A 15,896-nucleotide genomic window follows, 5' to 3' on the forward strand; every position below is an offset into this window, starting at 1 on the left:
AAACGAAATATTTACCAAAAACATCCGATGCGGCTGAATAAAATTTTTCTTTTTTTTTTTTTTGCAGATCCGTGTTTTTGAAACCCGTCGGAAATTCAGGTTAGATAAATTTTATAAAGATATTTTAAAATTGGCTAAGGATAACTTAACTCAGAGAAATTTTTATTTCCGATTACCGCTCACAGTCCTTAATTATTTTCATTTTTTACCACAATCGAAAAATATAGTTCCAAGTAGAAAATGAAAATTAGTTTTCTAGCTGTTACCGGAAAGTCTAGTGTCCGTTACTATTCATTCTCATTACGATCACTGTTGCTATATTTTCTTGCAACTGTTGCGAAAATTTAATGCTTGTGCAATAATAAATTGACGTTGAAGCCTTGTTTAACTAAAAAAGTAGAGTAAACCTCAAAAACTGATTTTGCGTTGCGATTACCAAAAAATGATCGCCAATAGTGCAAAATGTTTACGCGTACCTCGTTATTTGTAATTCCAACAGTATTCAAACAGTTTTTTTAACGATACCTGTTTTACTTAATTTTTCCAGTATACTGTGAGAAATGAAATTTTTCTCAGTGTTGAAATTGTCGCAGGTAAAAGGGGGAAATTCACGATTTGATTTCATTATTTTCTACGTATCTGTATTTTCTTTTATCCAGGTAACGACAACGAGTTTTAATCCAGAGATTTCTGCGTAGAGAAACGTTCTGCAGAATTGCGCGGAGAAATTTCATTTCCACTAAGGTATAAAATTGTATTCAATAAAGGGGGAAATCCTCCGTAGCAAATTTGGATTAATCACCGCAAGCATCATTTAATCCGTGAAACTTTCCTCGGGCTTATTTGATGGCGATCATCAAACTCGCGGAAATGTCAACGCTTCTGTCTGCTGCAATGACAGCGTCGCGAAGTCTGGCTAATCTTCTCTCAGAAATCTCAATCACCCTAATCTCGCTCTGCCGACGATACAGTTAAACGAGTGGCTCTTTTTCGCGTGGAAAAAAACACGCCCAATTCACCCAGAGACTCGATATAATTCGGATCTAACCGTTTGGCACCGTTTCGTTGCCGCTCTTATATCGGTCAACACGAAGGCGTTTCCCTTTCGTTTTTTTTTTTTTACATGAAAAACGAATTATATTATTCAAACTTGAAGGAAACGAAAGAACGCAAAAGATAACAACAAACTTCCATTGTATAAAAGTAATTTAAAAGATCTGATTTGACGCTTTTTCGTTAGAGTAATTTTTTTTATCCCAGGAAAGTAATAATTTTCCAAACGAAAAAAATCTATTCGATTACGTTGAATAAAGAACACTACTAAATAAGGGATTTTAAATTGAATAAGGATTGGTTGAATTTCAAGGAATTTTATTGAATTTTAACGAAAACTTTTCTCCGATCAAACTTTCCTCGCCAAACTCGAAGGAAGAAGAATTCGGTGGAGGAAAAAAAAAAGTAAAAAAATAAAACAAAACTGGGACAAAGGTCCGAAGTGTGTTGAATATTGACGAGGAATCACTTGCAAAAAAAAAAAAAAAAAATTTCGTACGAGTTGAATTTGTATCGTTCGATGATATCTTGTAATATTGCTGGAGATTTGTTCGAGCCCTTTTTTCAACAATAAGTTCCGCTTCGTTCTTAACTCGATTTACGAGAGTTCTTTTTAGTGGCTTTGTTTACACCGAGGATTGAATAAAAAATTTTTTACACAAGTGGCTCTAAAACTGACGCATGACGGAGGATGTTTTCCACGGCTTTCAACTTCTTCACTGGTATTTGTAATTTGATATCACGGCTCGAAATGTGAGTCCTGACGAAACGTGAAGCAGGGCTCAGTGCGAAGGATTTATATTTCATCCTCGGGTTATTAAAATAAAACCCACGCGTTCAACAGCTTATAAAATGGAAATAAAAGCGGACCAGAGGATTTGTTCTGTCAAATCCGGATAGAATATTTTACCCCATCGATTGGAAAATAGTTAGATTCGAAAATCTAGGGGAAGAAAGCTGATCCAATACTATTATTTTCATCGTGATTAATAATTTCAAATGCAGTTTCAACATTGGAATTACACCAACAAAAGTGAATTGCAGTTTTATTTATAATTTTATTATATATAGGGCATTCCATGCCAATTCAACCTGGGTTTTACCCTTGACCTCTCTTTTTTTTTCGACTTAAATTTGAATTTTCTACAATTTTTCGAAACGATTTTATCGACTGACCAAAATTAAAGATTTGAAAAACTTCTGAAAAAACTCGGCTTGGAACGTTTGATTATCTTTATTTTTGACACCGCTATCAAACTTTTAGTACGATAAGAAATTTCGACTTGTGTACCCAGATTTTTGGCCGGCAGTGTGTATATATTAGGGTGATTCAGAAAAAAAATTTTTTTTTTTTCCCTTCCGAACAGGTTCAAAAGTTTCATTTAGGTATACAAAGACACCAGTTAAAATTTAAGATTTTAATATTAATATTAAGGGATGGCTCGTCGCACTTTTCGATTTGCCACAAGAATAACATAGGATAAGTGTTGTGTGATTGTGCTAGTTTTTATAACTAGCTAACGAAGCATCGTACGAAAAATCTGAAGACTTTTTTTTCTAGGAAATTGAATGCTCTACAAAAAAGGTATCAAATCAAAATTTCGTAAAACTAACTGTGACAAAGTTAGAGCCTGTCAAAAGTTGAATTACTTATAATTTGACCTTTTTTTGAATATTATAGCGTAGCTACCGGTCTTATAAAGAAGTGTACATGAGTTTTTTTTGTAAAGCTTACGCTCGATTTTAAACAGATGATAACTGATGAATCATTTTTGCAACAATGAAAAAAAACTATCTTTTACCATTTAAAAAAAAAAAAAAAAATAATAAAACGAGAAAAACAATTTCAGAGCAGATTTCTGCTAAAAATTTTTTTGAAGTGTACAATTTTTTTATTGTTGGAAAGATTGATTATCAGTTATCATCTATTTAAAGTAAAATGTACGCTTCAAAAAAAAACTCATGCACACTTTTTTTATGAGACTGGTAGCTACGCTATAATATTCAAAAACGGTCAAATTATAGGTAACTCAACGTTTGACAGGCTGTAACTTTGACACAGTTAGTTTTACGAAATTTCGACAAAAGAGTTTTTTTGTAGAGCATTCAATTTCCTACAAAACTATGTCTTTAGGGTTTTTGTACGACGCTTCGTTAGATAGTTATAAAAACTAGAAGAAGCAAACAACATTTTTTCTATGTTATTCTTATGGAAAATCGAAAAGTGCGATGAGCCACCCCTTAATATTGATATTAAAATCTTAAATTTTAACTGGTGTCTCTGTATACCTGAATGAAACTTTTGAACCTGTTTGAAAGAAAAAAAAAAAAAAAAAAATTTTCCTGATTCACCCTAATATATATTATATATGTACATAATAACACCGCGGGAGTAATTTAAACGGAATTAAGTATCGTCGGTCCATTTTCTCATTTCATTATCAATTCCTGGTGCCCGGATGAATATTTTCTTGGTACGCGAGTTCTCGTTTTCTATTCCCATCATGAGCCCATCCTTATCTTATCCAATTTCGTTTAATTTCATTCAACGCCTCCGAACGGAATTAATTACATCCACTCATTCCTGCAACGGGTTGCTTCGAGAATTCTAGCGTTAAATTTGCACGAGTAAAAATTCCGGTAACACGCTCTTTTATTTACTTCTGTTTTTGATAGCTAAGAGCCGGAAATTTCTCCTTTCACATTAAATAATGCAGCTGTGTATTTTCATGCCGAACATTAAACTCGCACTCTTTACTCTCAACGTGATTTCTACCGATCTGTTGAAATTCTACAATCTTACGGTATCTTATAGAAAAAATCTTCCGCATTAACGGTAAAATTTTTCAACACCGTGACAATATGCACAGAAATAAAAACACAGTTTGTTTGGTCGCAACTCGTTTGAAATAAGACGAGAAAAAAAAGAATCATTTAGGATTTCATTAAAATTCGATGCAAATTTTTTAATTATAAATATACGTTCTCTTTACATAAATATAAATTACTTTCACGCACACACACACACACACAGAGCGAATAAATTACCCAACAGTTTCATAGTCGAAAAAATTGATTAGTTTGCTGATTACGCAACAAGTACGGCAAAAACATTTGTCGTAATGATAAAAAATAAGAAAGCATTCGCAAAGCTTGCGTTTCACCTTCCTCCGAGCTTTGTATAAAGCGCATCGGCTGAACGAATTCTGTACGTTTCGTTTTTATGATTGGGGTGGTTTTTTTTTCATCCTCCCAATTTCCCTTTGTCATTCATATCCTTTTCATTGTTTGGATTTTTTCGATTGCCTAGAGAGGGAAAATGCGAGCTTCAAACTGTCACTTGTTCGCAGCGATCAATTTTCATTCGAAGTTTTTAGATTCCCCTCGAGACGGCTATCGTAAGCTTAAATTTTGACGTTAACGAGACTGAGAGACCGAGTGTCTTCTCATTACTTAAATGTTCTCTTGCTTTCAGAAAATTAAATCCCTGCCCATTCTTCTCGCAGCTTTACGCGCTACGCTTAAGGTCATGTAGTACTCTCACCCTTACCGACCGAGCAAACTAACCCCTTTCCGGGATACGAATTAATTTCCTGACTTCCGCTGGAAAAGAGCGATGCACCGTCAAAATTCAAACCCTTTTCCTTCGTTCGTTCGTTTATTTAATATTGGAAGAAAAAAAGGTGATTTTTCTCTGTCGGTAAGGGTAGGAATGTACTACATAACCTCAATATGAAGCATCCGTAAAACTTGCGGTACAAGATGTCGCTACAGCTTGATCACATAGAAATCTGCCTTAATTATTGTGAACTCAATTTTTTCGCTGTATACGAATCAGCTACGCTTTTATGTACAATTGTCACATTTCATGCCCGTCGGTAAAATAAATTTCTTTAAATGAAAAAATAATGAAACATAAATTCCTATAAAAAAGCGAGACAAATGTTCCGTCCGAGGGTAGTTGTATTTCTTTTTTTTTTTTACATAAACTGACGGTGCACAAGGAAATTCAAATCTGTTATTATGACAATACTTCAATTACTGTTGTTTCTTTTTTAATAATTACACTTGTGAGTTGCATATAATTATGTTTGACTGATATTTTCCGTACCTTGTACATAAATCCTTTTTATTATCTGGTACCAGATTTTTATCCGACTGAGAAAAATTTGATAATTTAATTCATCAATGCGTTAATTTTCAAATTTTTCGATTATCGTTTTACCGAATATCTGAACCCGGATATCTTGACATATTTCAAACTTTTGTTTCAAATTTGTTTTACGTGGTTGAAAATATCTTACACGGCGCAAAAATGAAGGGAACATAAAAAAATTGACAAACAAATGTTTCAAACGTGGGGAAGAAAATAAATAACTAGTAGATTTCGGTAACTCGATTGAATTAATCAGTATTCGTTTCGAATAAAGTTTTTCTGCAGCTAAAAAATCGATTTTAATCGATGCATTTTTGACATCTGATTCGTTTGAATATCATTTTTGAATAACCAAATCAAGTCTTTTCGAGTTTCTGAAATATTGACAATTAATTCTGTTGTTCAATGTTCAAACGACTGGCATAAAATATTACATGGAAAAAATTCGACAAAAATAGATGATTGGCAAGTTCAATTCCGTCAAGCCACAAACATATACATTTCGAAAATTCATAACCAAAGTTTCACCAATCAGATTTCTTTTCCAACGGACAGGTTTTGTCAACAGATCGAATACCGATCTGAAAAAATATGCGTGTAATTTTCGTTCTCATTTTTAATTTTACAGTCTATTGAAAATTAATTTTCCGTCGGTAAAAAACAATATTCAAGTTTTTAGAATAACTTTAAACGACATGGAAAACAATAAATATATATATATATATCTATATAAATTGGGAACCTGTTAATACAACTTTTGATACGCTTAATTGAAAAATACAAAGATAAATTGCGTTGAAATATTTTCTTTCCAACCTTGGATTTAATTTAGTTCTAAAAGGGTGAAATAAAGTTATGTGATTCTTTAACCGCCTTGATAATTCATTGCCCTTGTTACGTAGCTAATAAGATGTAGCTCAGGGTTTCTTCTTTCGCCCGGATTAAGGATGTGCTGGCTATAAATTCTCAACAAAAAGTGAGTCTCGTCGACAATTTTGAATACTTTCTGATGAGACAAGAATCGGAAAAAATGCATTACAATGAAGACGATACGAAAATTGAATTTGAATAATAATATGTAATGCCCGAAATTTATCAATAAATTGTCGAGACAAAACATTGTTCGGCAATAAATTTTCAGGGAATGCTTTTTTATATCGTGTAAAATGAATTCTTTAATTTTTCTGAATGCACAGGAATTTTTAAAGAATTTTCTTATTAGTTTAAAATTTCAGTTTTCAAAAATTTGTAAAGGCTGTATTTGCGAAACTGTTCGCCTAGTACCCCGGAAACTTCTTATTTGTCACGTACAACGTTTTTACAAAACTCGGTACTTAATCCTCCATTTTTCAAAATTAAAAATTTCGAAAACGGAAATTTCAAAATAACGAGAAAATTTTTCGAAAATTCACGAGTATTCGGAAAAATCAACGAATTCATTCGACTCGACCTGGAGAAAAAAAATTCTCCAAAAACTTGTTAAACAACGTTTTGTTCGTACGATTAATTGACACCATCCGGGCATTTTTATGATTCAATTTTGATTTTCTTATCGTCTTTATTGCGGTTGATGTCTTCCGATTTTCACCTCGTCAGAAAGTATTCAATACCGTCGACGAGACTCGCGTTTGGTGGAGAATGTATAGCCAGTAGATCCTTAGAAAAGGACCGAAATGAGAATAGAAAAGAATAGATATAGGACCTACCTGCACGTTGCTGGTACAATTTAGGCCGAATACTTGGTCAGGTGTGATAACCGGCAGCGGACATTGAGGAACTTGCAGAATGCCGAGGGATGCTGTCGGATTGTCCGTGTAGTGCGCAAGGGTGACGCTTATTGTCGTGCCGGGAGGGCACCGAAGGGTCAGGGGAACGGATGTCGCCGAAGAGGAAGCCGTACATCCGAGCAGATAACGGGTGCGCAGTGTTTCCGAAAGGAGAGCTGGAACCAGAAAATATTAAAAGAACCCCGAACAATTATACTCATTTTATTCCCGACTCGACCGTGATGTTGACAAAAGTAGCATATCATTACGTCTCGGGCGATATTTCTTCGACTTTATTCCCTTGTGACATAATGTACTTTGGATTACACCACGATCGATTATTTTCAGATTTTTATGTTTGTGACGCAAGGGTGGAAAAATTAGAGGTAGTAGCATTTTTTTGAGACTTTTATTTCCCGTACGTCTCGAAATGAGTTGTTCGTTGTTTAATTTGGAAATTTTCAAACACTATCGAGAATCTCGGTTCTTCTTTCAATCATTTTGCGATTGGTCTCGCACATTTCTTTGATAAAATTTTTGTTAAAAATCGATGGTTAACGTGTCTGAGATTTTATTTTTTCGAGAAACGAAGCTTGACGATTTTTATGATTTTTCAAACTTGCTGATGATAATTATCATCGATTGATGTCTAGTCGACCTCGCATCGTGAAAATTTCCGAAAAATCAATTTTGACTGTTACGTAATTTCCACCTACATTTTATAGAGCAGAGAATGCCGCATTTTTTTTATTTTTCGCTAAACTGTTTTCTTTTGGTGAATGTCTGACTCATACCACATTTTAACCTTCCAACTCCATTTTGTTCGAAATTATTGCAAAAAGAAACGTGATTTTCAGTTTTACCACGAGAATTCCGCTATTTCCACTTGCAAAAATATTTTTTTCAAATCATAGATCCGGCAGAAATTTGTGTGCATATGAAAGATTTTTTAAAGATTTTTTGATGTCAAACTCCGTCTTATAACAATTTTTCAACATTCGGATCGTTGATTTCCGGTGGATTTTGAAGAGTCGTTACGACCTTTTTTTCACAGTGTTAACATCTGGTTTCATGTGATTTTCCATGATTTTTTCAGATTTTTCTCAATGGTCCGACATTGTTAGAAAAGTCAAAAACTGATATTGTTCACTAATGTATGGGCATGATCTCTAGACACTTTTTTCCAGTGACAGAAATAACACTGGAAACCGTAACGTGTGATTAGTTTGAGAGATCTTTTCCCGTTGAACGTTAATTTCGAAATTCATGACCATAAAACTCCGTAACATAATACATGCTGTACGAGATTAATCTTGTGTACTGTTCGTCACTGGCGGCTACTTCCGTTATCAAGTTCTCACGTCGTTCACATTAATGACTTAAAAATATCTCAAATTTCGATTTTTTATTTCCCAAATCAGTACCGAAGCCTTGTTAGCTTGATCGGCAACGGTGCGAAGGCATTTGGCAGTCACAACGAATAATTAACTACGGTGAGTCTACCATTTAATAATCCTGTCCCAATTATTCACCTTTTTCGATTGCAGCTGTTTGATCCTTAGTTCTAAAATGACATGATCATAAATTTGTAGCGTCTAAGGGTCGAGTAATTGACTTTAGTAATCGAGAAATTCACAATTTGTGCTTTAAATTTATAATTTTGGAAAGTAAAAGTGTCAATAATTGGGTCTAAAGGTGTCGATAACTGACACGCTTGATTTTCGCTCTGCAGAAAGTAAGTTCCTCTTACTTCCCGCTACGTACGGAGCAAAGAGTAAAAGATCCTGTGCGGTTATTTTTCGGTTTCACGAAAAATGGCTTTTTCTCTGTTTCACTTGAAAATTCGGAACTACGGTAAACACGCGGTCGACATTGTCTATCGAACAATACTCACCCTCTGCTATTTCTATTTATTCGCTGTGACATTCAAAACCCGTTTGTCCTTTCACGGTCGTAAGATAATCTCAAGTTGACGGCAACAAAGTTTGTATTTAACCACGCGTGGATAACATCGAGGATAAAAGGTCGGAGCGGATCAGTTTGCCGACAAGAGTCGGTTTGATTTTGTAATTGCGTGAAGAAATCTCTGCGAAGTGTGAAAGAAATGAATCCTGATCAGGTAATAACCCGAAAACCGATACACGACGAGGCTTGAAATTGCAAATATATAAAATAACGCGATTAAATAAAATAACACGTACACACTCAAGTATTCACATTCGAGCTTCCTTCGATATCTGTATAACTTCTCCCAACCGCTTGACGTTTTCATGCAAATTTCACCAACGGCTATCCGATATCCTCACTTTCGTTATTCTTCATTCACTTTTACGACAATTTTGAATTGAATTCGATGATTATTATGTACACATTTTATTTTTTATTCTCGTTCGATTTAAACTATCAGGTCAAATTTTTTGGCTTGCACCGTGTATAGGGGAATTAATCTTCTATTCTATTATAAAAATTATCTTATGGCTCGTCGGTAACTATAAATAAATGAATGACCTTTTTTTTAACACTTTCTTCAACTATGCTGTGTATTTTTCTTTACTGGTTTATTTTACTTCACGTATGAACATTATGAAATTTTGAATTATGTTTACGCTCGTTACCCAGCCAATAACACTCATACGCAATGTGTTGATATCGACAGTCTAGAGTTAAGTGCTATTGTCTGTGAGTGAGGCGGATGACAGTGCGAAGGCTAATCTGAACATTCAACACATTGCTGTGATCAATTTTGTGGAATCGCCCACTGCTGAAAAGATAACGAAGTTCTCAATCATTCCAGTATATTGCTGCCTTTGTCGACGTCGTTCGTAATGTAAAAATAATTCTTGACCTCACCGTCGACGAACAAAATGATTTTCGGATACGAAGTTCAATGATAACGACACATGTTGACGTTTCGACCCGAGTGGGGGCCCTCCTCAAAACGACATTTAGTGAATTTTCATATTTCGCAATCAGAGACAAAAATTCTATACACGAATCGCAGGTTTCAGAAATTCTTTCAAGATGCTTAAAAAAGTTTTTGAAAAATCGAAAAATGTGGCTAGGGTGAAAATTGGTTCATTTTGCACGGAAGGTGCCACATATTATTCACAAACAGAATCCTGGAACTTGTTTTGAACGTAATTATGTTCGAACGAACTTTATTCGTTCAAGTCTCAAACTCAATGCATGATTCGCATAAAAAACCTTGAGATTCGTGTATCTTAATTTCGATCTGCTGCGTCCTTCTTTTCTTCCCAATAAAATAAAAATCCGCGTACTGGAGTGTGAAAAAAGAAATTAAAATCGATTATCGGAACGCCTTACGTACAATATATCCCCTGTAGGAAATTTTTTCTCAAAGCCATTATATGCGATTTCACAATCAGATTAATGTAGCGTGATCAATTCCCCCTCCGACCCTTGCCGAGTGATTGAGAGATTTTGGCCCACGAGATAAGAATATACATGTACGGGGCATTCCACCTCAGCTCAACTCTACTTATCCCGTGATACTTTTTTTTCCTCTTTTTCTGATACATGTCGTTTTCCGTTCTCAGGGATCAGAAAATTATTGCACTCTGGAGGAGAATTCATTTCTTCGCAACATGATAACCTTCGTTTGCATATTTAAAAACGACGAGTTTCAAACGAAAAAAGAAAAAGAAAACGAAAATTATGAAAATTAATTCAAATTAACTTACCGACGCTTTTTTGATAAATATATGTATTGAGAATCTCTATCTTAGTCACGATTGGTTTAAACAGCTAAATTGTGTTTCTGTAAGAATACAAGTTTTTTATTCACAATTGTAACAACTTTATAAACTAACTTGAACCAGATAAATGTTCTTACCTGTAAGAATATAAGAAACTAAATTAAAAGTTATTATATCCCAATCGTTTCTACCTTACAGTTTTTTAATGTATATTGACACTTCAGTGTCTATTATTGAACCGACCACACTCGTCGTTTAGGACGACGTGACAGCTATGTCGATATGTTTCGAGTGTTGTTATTTATTTACTTATCTAACTGGCGCAAATAGGCGAAATGTCAAATCAGCGAAGTAATACCGTAGAATTACTTTACATATACATGACTGATCAACTCACCCAATATCGAACGAAAACAATAACATAACAATTTTCAAATGCAATTGCTGTTATAAAATGTATCAGTGTTAATAATTCGGCATTATTCTGATCACTTCTTGACACCGAACGTACTGACAATTTTTGAAATATCGTAATTATTTTCTGGGTACTTGGAAAGAAAAGAATAAGTAAAGTTTCTTCCTACAATTTTGAGAAAAGCGAATACAAAACGGTCATTATCTTTCGTATGAAATCAGTACGCGAAATTAGCGATTCGAACGAACGGAAATTTTAAACTGAAAAAAAAAAATAAACGATTTTTCAACCATGCCCCGCACAATGCAAACACCTAACCACAAGATAAAAAAAAATTATTCTCTTCCCTAACCGCTCACTACAGACTGTTTGATTTTCAAAAACCGGATTACTATGTAAATGCATGCGACTATTGGTTATACTTTTTTAATACTTAATAATTGCGAGTGTACAAAATGTTCAATTTCCAAAAACGAATTGCTAAATACACATCATTATTGATTATATTTTTCAAATACTCAATAATTTTAAATCTTTGAAACGGGTATCACAAAAAATATATGCATTTACCAAAATTGATTCGATTATATTCACAAGGTTATAAATATCCAGAACTAGACTCACTGTAACGAAAAAATCCGACCGATGAAACATTAAGGGCCGAGTCAGAAGCGGATTTCGCTAATTGCCAATAGCCTTATCCACCGCTTCGAGTCAGATCCGCGAAATAAGAATCGTCCCTCGCATTGGATGTCGGACGACCTTATTCGAGCGTGGAATTGAAATTGAGAGCGAGAGAGAGAGAGAGAGAGAGGGAGGGAGGTTAGAAATTGTTCGAATCCTTTCGGGTTATATTGGCCGACGGAGAAGGTGTCCGATAGCCGTTAACAATTTTATTAAATTCGGCGAGGATTTACGCGGATTTGGATACTGTGTTTCGTTATAAATTTGTCGAGTCCTGCGGGATGGGGAAGGCAAAGGAAAGCCGGGAGATATCCGCCCCATTCGAAGGGCTCGAACGGCCCTGCGTTACCCTTATATTAAAATACACACCCGGGATATACGAACCCGTATTTCAACCCTAAATCGCCCCGAGATCTTTCTTGTGCCAAAGCATCGCTGCGCAGCTTTCGGAACTACGGCGAAGCAAACGTCACAAGTATTATGTTTCCGAATGATTTTTCTTTTCTTCTCTTCCATTTTCCCACTCATGTTCTCTTCGTTCCTTCCTTCGTTTTACTTTCTTCTTTCGTTGCTGGGTTTATTTGCGGAAGCTGCTTATCTTCTTCCTCTGAGGAAAGAGGCGGAGACACTCCGAATACGATGTTGAAGAAATATCGAGATCGGAGGAAGATGGATCGAGATTTGTCACCCGACCAAGATTTTACGCCGCCATTTTGAATTTTGTTGAAATTTTTGAAGTTTCATCCAGTGGCGCAAGTTTCTTTTCAAACGAATTTCTAATCTACAGTTATTGGGTTGTGAATATTTGAACAATTTCACGGTTCAACCTTTTTTGGAGAACTATTGAGAAATGGTCGGAAATTTGAAGATTTAATTTCAATTATTTCAAGATCGGTTTTATGTTGGAATCATTTTTTTCCTTCGTCTTATCGTTGTAACATTGGACGAAAATTTTCATTTTCAACAATCGACGTCCGATCGTTTAGAGAATTTAAAAAATATTCTGTGATATTTTTGAGTCCACGATAAACTTTTTGAAATTACGGAAAATATCGCGTGTTATTCGCTATAAAAATAGTAAATAAGGTAAATTCATCTTTCTTACAATTTTAACAAGTTTCTTACGGGGTAAAAAATATTCAGGAACGTTTTTGGAACATCGAATCGCGCAAATTCGAGATTTTCAAAGAATAAACATAGGCGGAGTCGTAAAATTTTTTATGCGTTCACAACCCAACTGCAACTTTTCCGTGGTAGTGTGAAAAATAAAAAAACAAAAACGCATGGTTGCAAAGACACGAATATCATTTAGCACCTGAAAAGCTTTGATCAAATTGAAAATGCTGCGGTTAAAATTTGGTCGAGTTGGCACGGACACCCCGTATGTACGCACGCACGTATACATTTTTTAACCTTCGACCTTTTGCTGTACGCCAATTTAATTTCCCTCCCCCTTTCACTCTCGTACGCCAATTTCGCCGAGCTTCGCGTATTTTCCTCGACTCGCGTTTCGATCCTTCGCTTCTGATACACCGCGAGATCGGTTTATCCTCCCGATATTCGGTATTCCTTACTCGCTACAATCTTTATTCTTCGAACATACACGCGATCCGATTCGTTATACCTGCCGTCTTTATATTCCTTGCATGTAATCCGATTAACATCTTGAACTCGTAAACCGTAACTTGAATCTTATCTGCGGAGAGCTGAGAGTTAGGGATTTATCCGAACTGACCGAATTATCGGAAGAGTTTTTCGCGTTGGATGAATGCTAGAATTTTCAATGTGAGAATCGCCAATTCGGAAATGCAGAATCGTTCAAAAATTCAAAATACAGTATCAGATTGTAAATTACGGTTTCAGTAGAACAAAGAATTTGTAACAAATGCTACAAAATCATTCTCATCATGGACTCTGGAACGTCGTTAGAATTCGATCGATCGTTCTGAGTGAGTATAAAAAGAGCCGGAACAGGAGTCGGTGATTTTCAATGGAAACTTTAAGTGACGGGTAAATTTTTTAAATAGCCATCAGATCGGTAAAAAATGGAAAAAATTATTTGTTACTCATGATTTTGCAGAAACAACGCAAGCTTCTATAAATCTATGAAATCCAGGGATCTCCTATCCGTTGTAATATTTGTAACAAAAAAAAAAAAAAGAACTTGCAAAGCAAGGATTTTTTCGATCCATCTAATTTTCAAACTGCTACTTCAACAAAAATTCTGCAATCTATGTCACATTGTCACGATTTAATTGAGTATAAAACGAATCCAAAGAGTCGCAAAAATCACACCGACGCAAAAGTTCGCAACAGCAGTACTATTTCGATTTCGTATCTTAATTGACCGGCTTTTTTACGCCCTAATAATACGAAACTGACCCTTTAATATATACGTATAACGCATTATATTATACTAACTATTGTTTACACAAGGGACGCAGGTCCCAGGAAACCAATAAATATCTCTGTTTTGTTACATTCTCCTCCTCATCTCTCCCTGTCTCCCTCATTCGTCGAGGAAATTCCCAATGCGTTACACTTCACGTCGATAAGACAGAGACTATATTACAATGCATGTATATATATATTTATATTTAAAACGGTGAATAACCTACTTCCAAAAGAAATAAAAAAATCGACTGCGGATAGTCGGAACGAGAAGTGGAAGAGGGACAAGTCGAGTTGGGAGTATAGCATTACCATTTAGGAGGACCAAAAAATGCCCAAAAAAGTATGCACGTACTACGAAGGAGTAAGGATGTACAATGCGCTACCGACAGAGGTGAAAGACTGTGAGAAATTGGAACAGTTTAAGGTAGTAGTCTGCTAACTTGAGCCGATTTTCATTTTTTTTTTGGAGGGCGTTTTTTTCGTAGGAGAATAAAAATTAATCGTTTTGGATATTTAGGATGTTTTTATTTACATATTAAAGATACGAAAAGAAATTTTTTTGAAAAAATTAACGGTTTATTGTTATTATTATTATTATTATTATTATTATTATTATTATTATTAATATAATTAATCACCTTTTGGAACTCTCTACCGCCAATTGTTACTACTTTGATATCATTGGATGTGTTTAAAGCAGCTTCCTTCAATCATCTTATGGCAATTGAGCGAGCTGATGTTGTGAGCGCGTTGGATTAATGTGCAGTTACATGGCTGTGTTTAATTTGAGTCCTGAATCTGTGAATCACTATTATGTGCAAATGTGCTTTTTTATTTTTTTTTTAGGCAGCCCAGTGCAATTTAAGCTTTATTATTTTTTTTTTGTTCTTATTGACAATTGACGTTGAGAGACCATACATATAGTACTATTATTATTCTTAAAATGTTTTTTTTTTTTATTGCTTATTGTTAACTACGATTTTCAATTATTCTTTCAACTATTGTTCTTATTGTTATTATTATTGATCGAAGTTGGCACGTCGAAAAAAAAGCGCGTGGGTGGCCCCGTTGATTTTGGCTCTTGATGTTGTCTGAAATCAAAAATTCACGACAATTCTTGATCTACAGACATATGTCATTCTTGTCGGAACTGCCGAGAAATTTTTTCACCCCCAACTTTCTATTTTACAACCCCTTCTTTGCTAAGATAAAAGGACCTTTTTTTTTCAAAGTCCGCCATTTCGTTATTTATCCACAAAATTTAACCTCAGTAGTGCCGATGAGAATGACATGTCTGTAGATCAAGAATCATCGGGAATTTTTGATTTCAGATAACATCAGGAGCCGAAATCACCGGGGCCACCCACGCGCTTTTTTTTCGAGGTGCCAACTTCGATCAATAATAATGATAATAATAATAATAATAATAATAATAAACCGTTAAATTTTTTCGAAACAATATTGAAATTTCAATTTTTTCTTCAATTTTAATTGAGAATAACTTTTGAAAAATTAAACTGAGGCAAAAATATTAAGAGATCTTTTTTCTAGAACATTAAATTTCCTTTAAGAATCTGTCATGATCTTTTTTATACATTCATTGATTCGTTAGTCACGAAATTCCAAATTAAAAAAGTCAAATCGAGAAATTATATCAATTTATTAAGCTTAATTACTCGGAAACGGCTTGTCTGACAAAAATCTATAATCAG

At 34.7% G+C, this 15,896-nt stretch overlaps 1 protein-coding gene across 2 annotated transcripts in view; it reads right to left on the reverse strand.

Annotated features, from left to right (window-relative positions):
* LOC107226392 (protein eva-1 homolog C-like) overlaps window positions 1-15,896 on the reverse strand; it is a 76,152-nt gene that overhangs the window by 48,633 nt on the left and 11,623 nt on the right. For both annotated transcript variants that reach the window (XM_046745883.1, XM_046745885.1), the window contains one exon: window positions 6,916-7,151. In XM_046745883.1, coding sequence (XP_046601839.1) covers window positions 6,916-7,151 — 236 coding nt within the window. The remainder of the gene's footprint in view (window positions 1-6,915; window positions 7,152-15,896) is intronic.

This window comes from Neodiprion lecontei, chromosome 7 (assembly GCF_021901455.1).
Source record: "Neodiprion lecontei isolate iyNeoLeco1 chromosome 7, iyNeoLeco1.1, whole genome shotgun sequence".
Taxonomy (NCBI): Eukaryota; Metazoa; Arthropoda; class Insecta; order Hymenoptera; family Diprionidae; genus Neodiprion; species Neodiprion lecontei.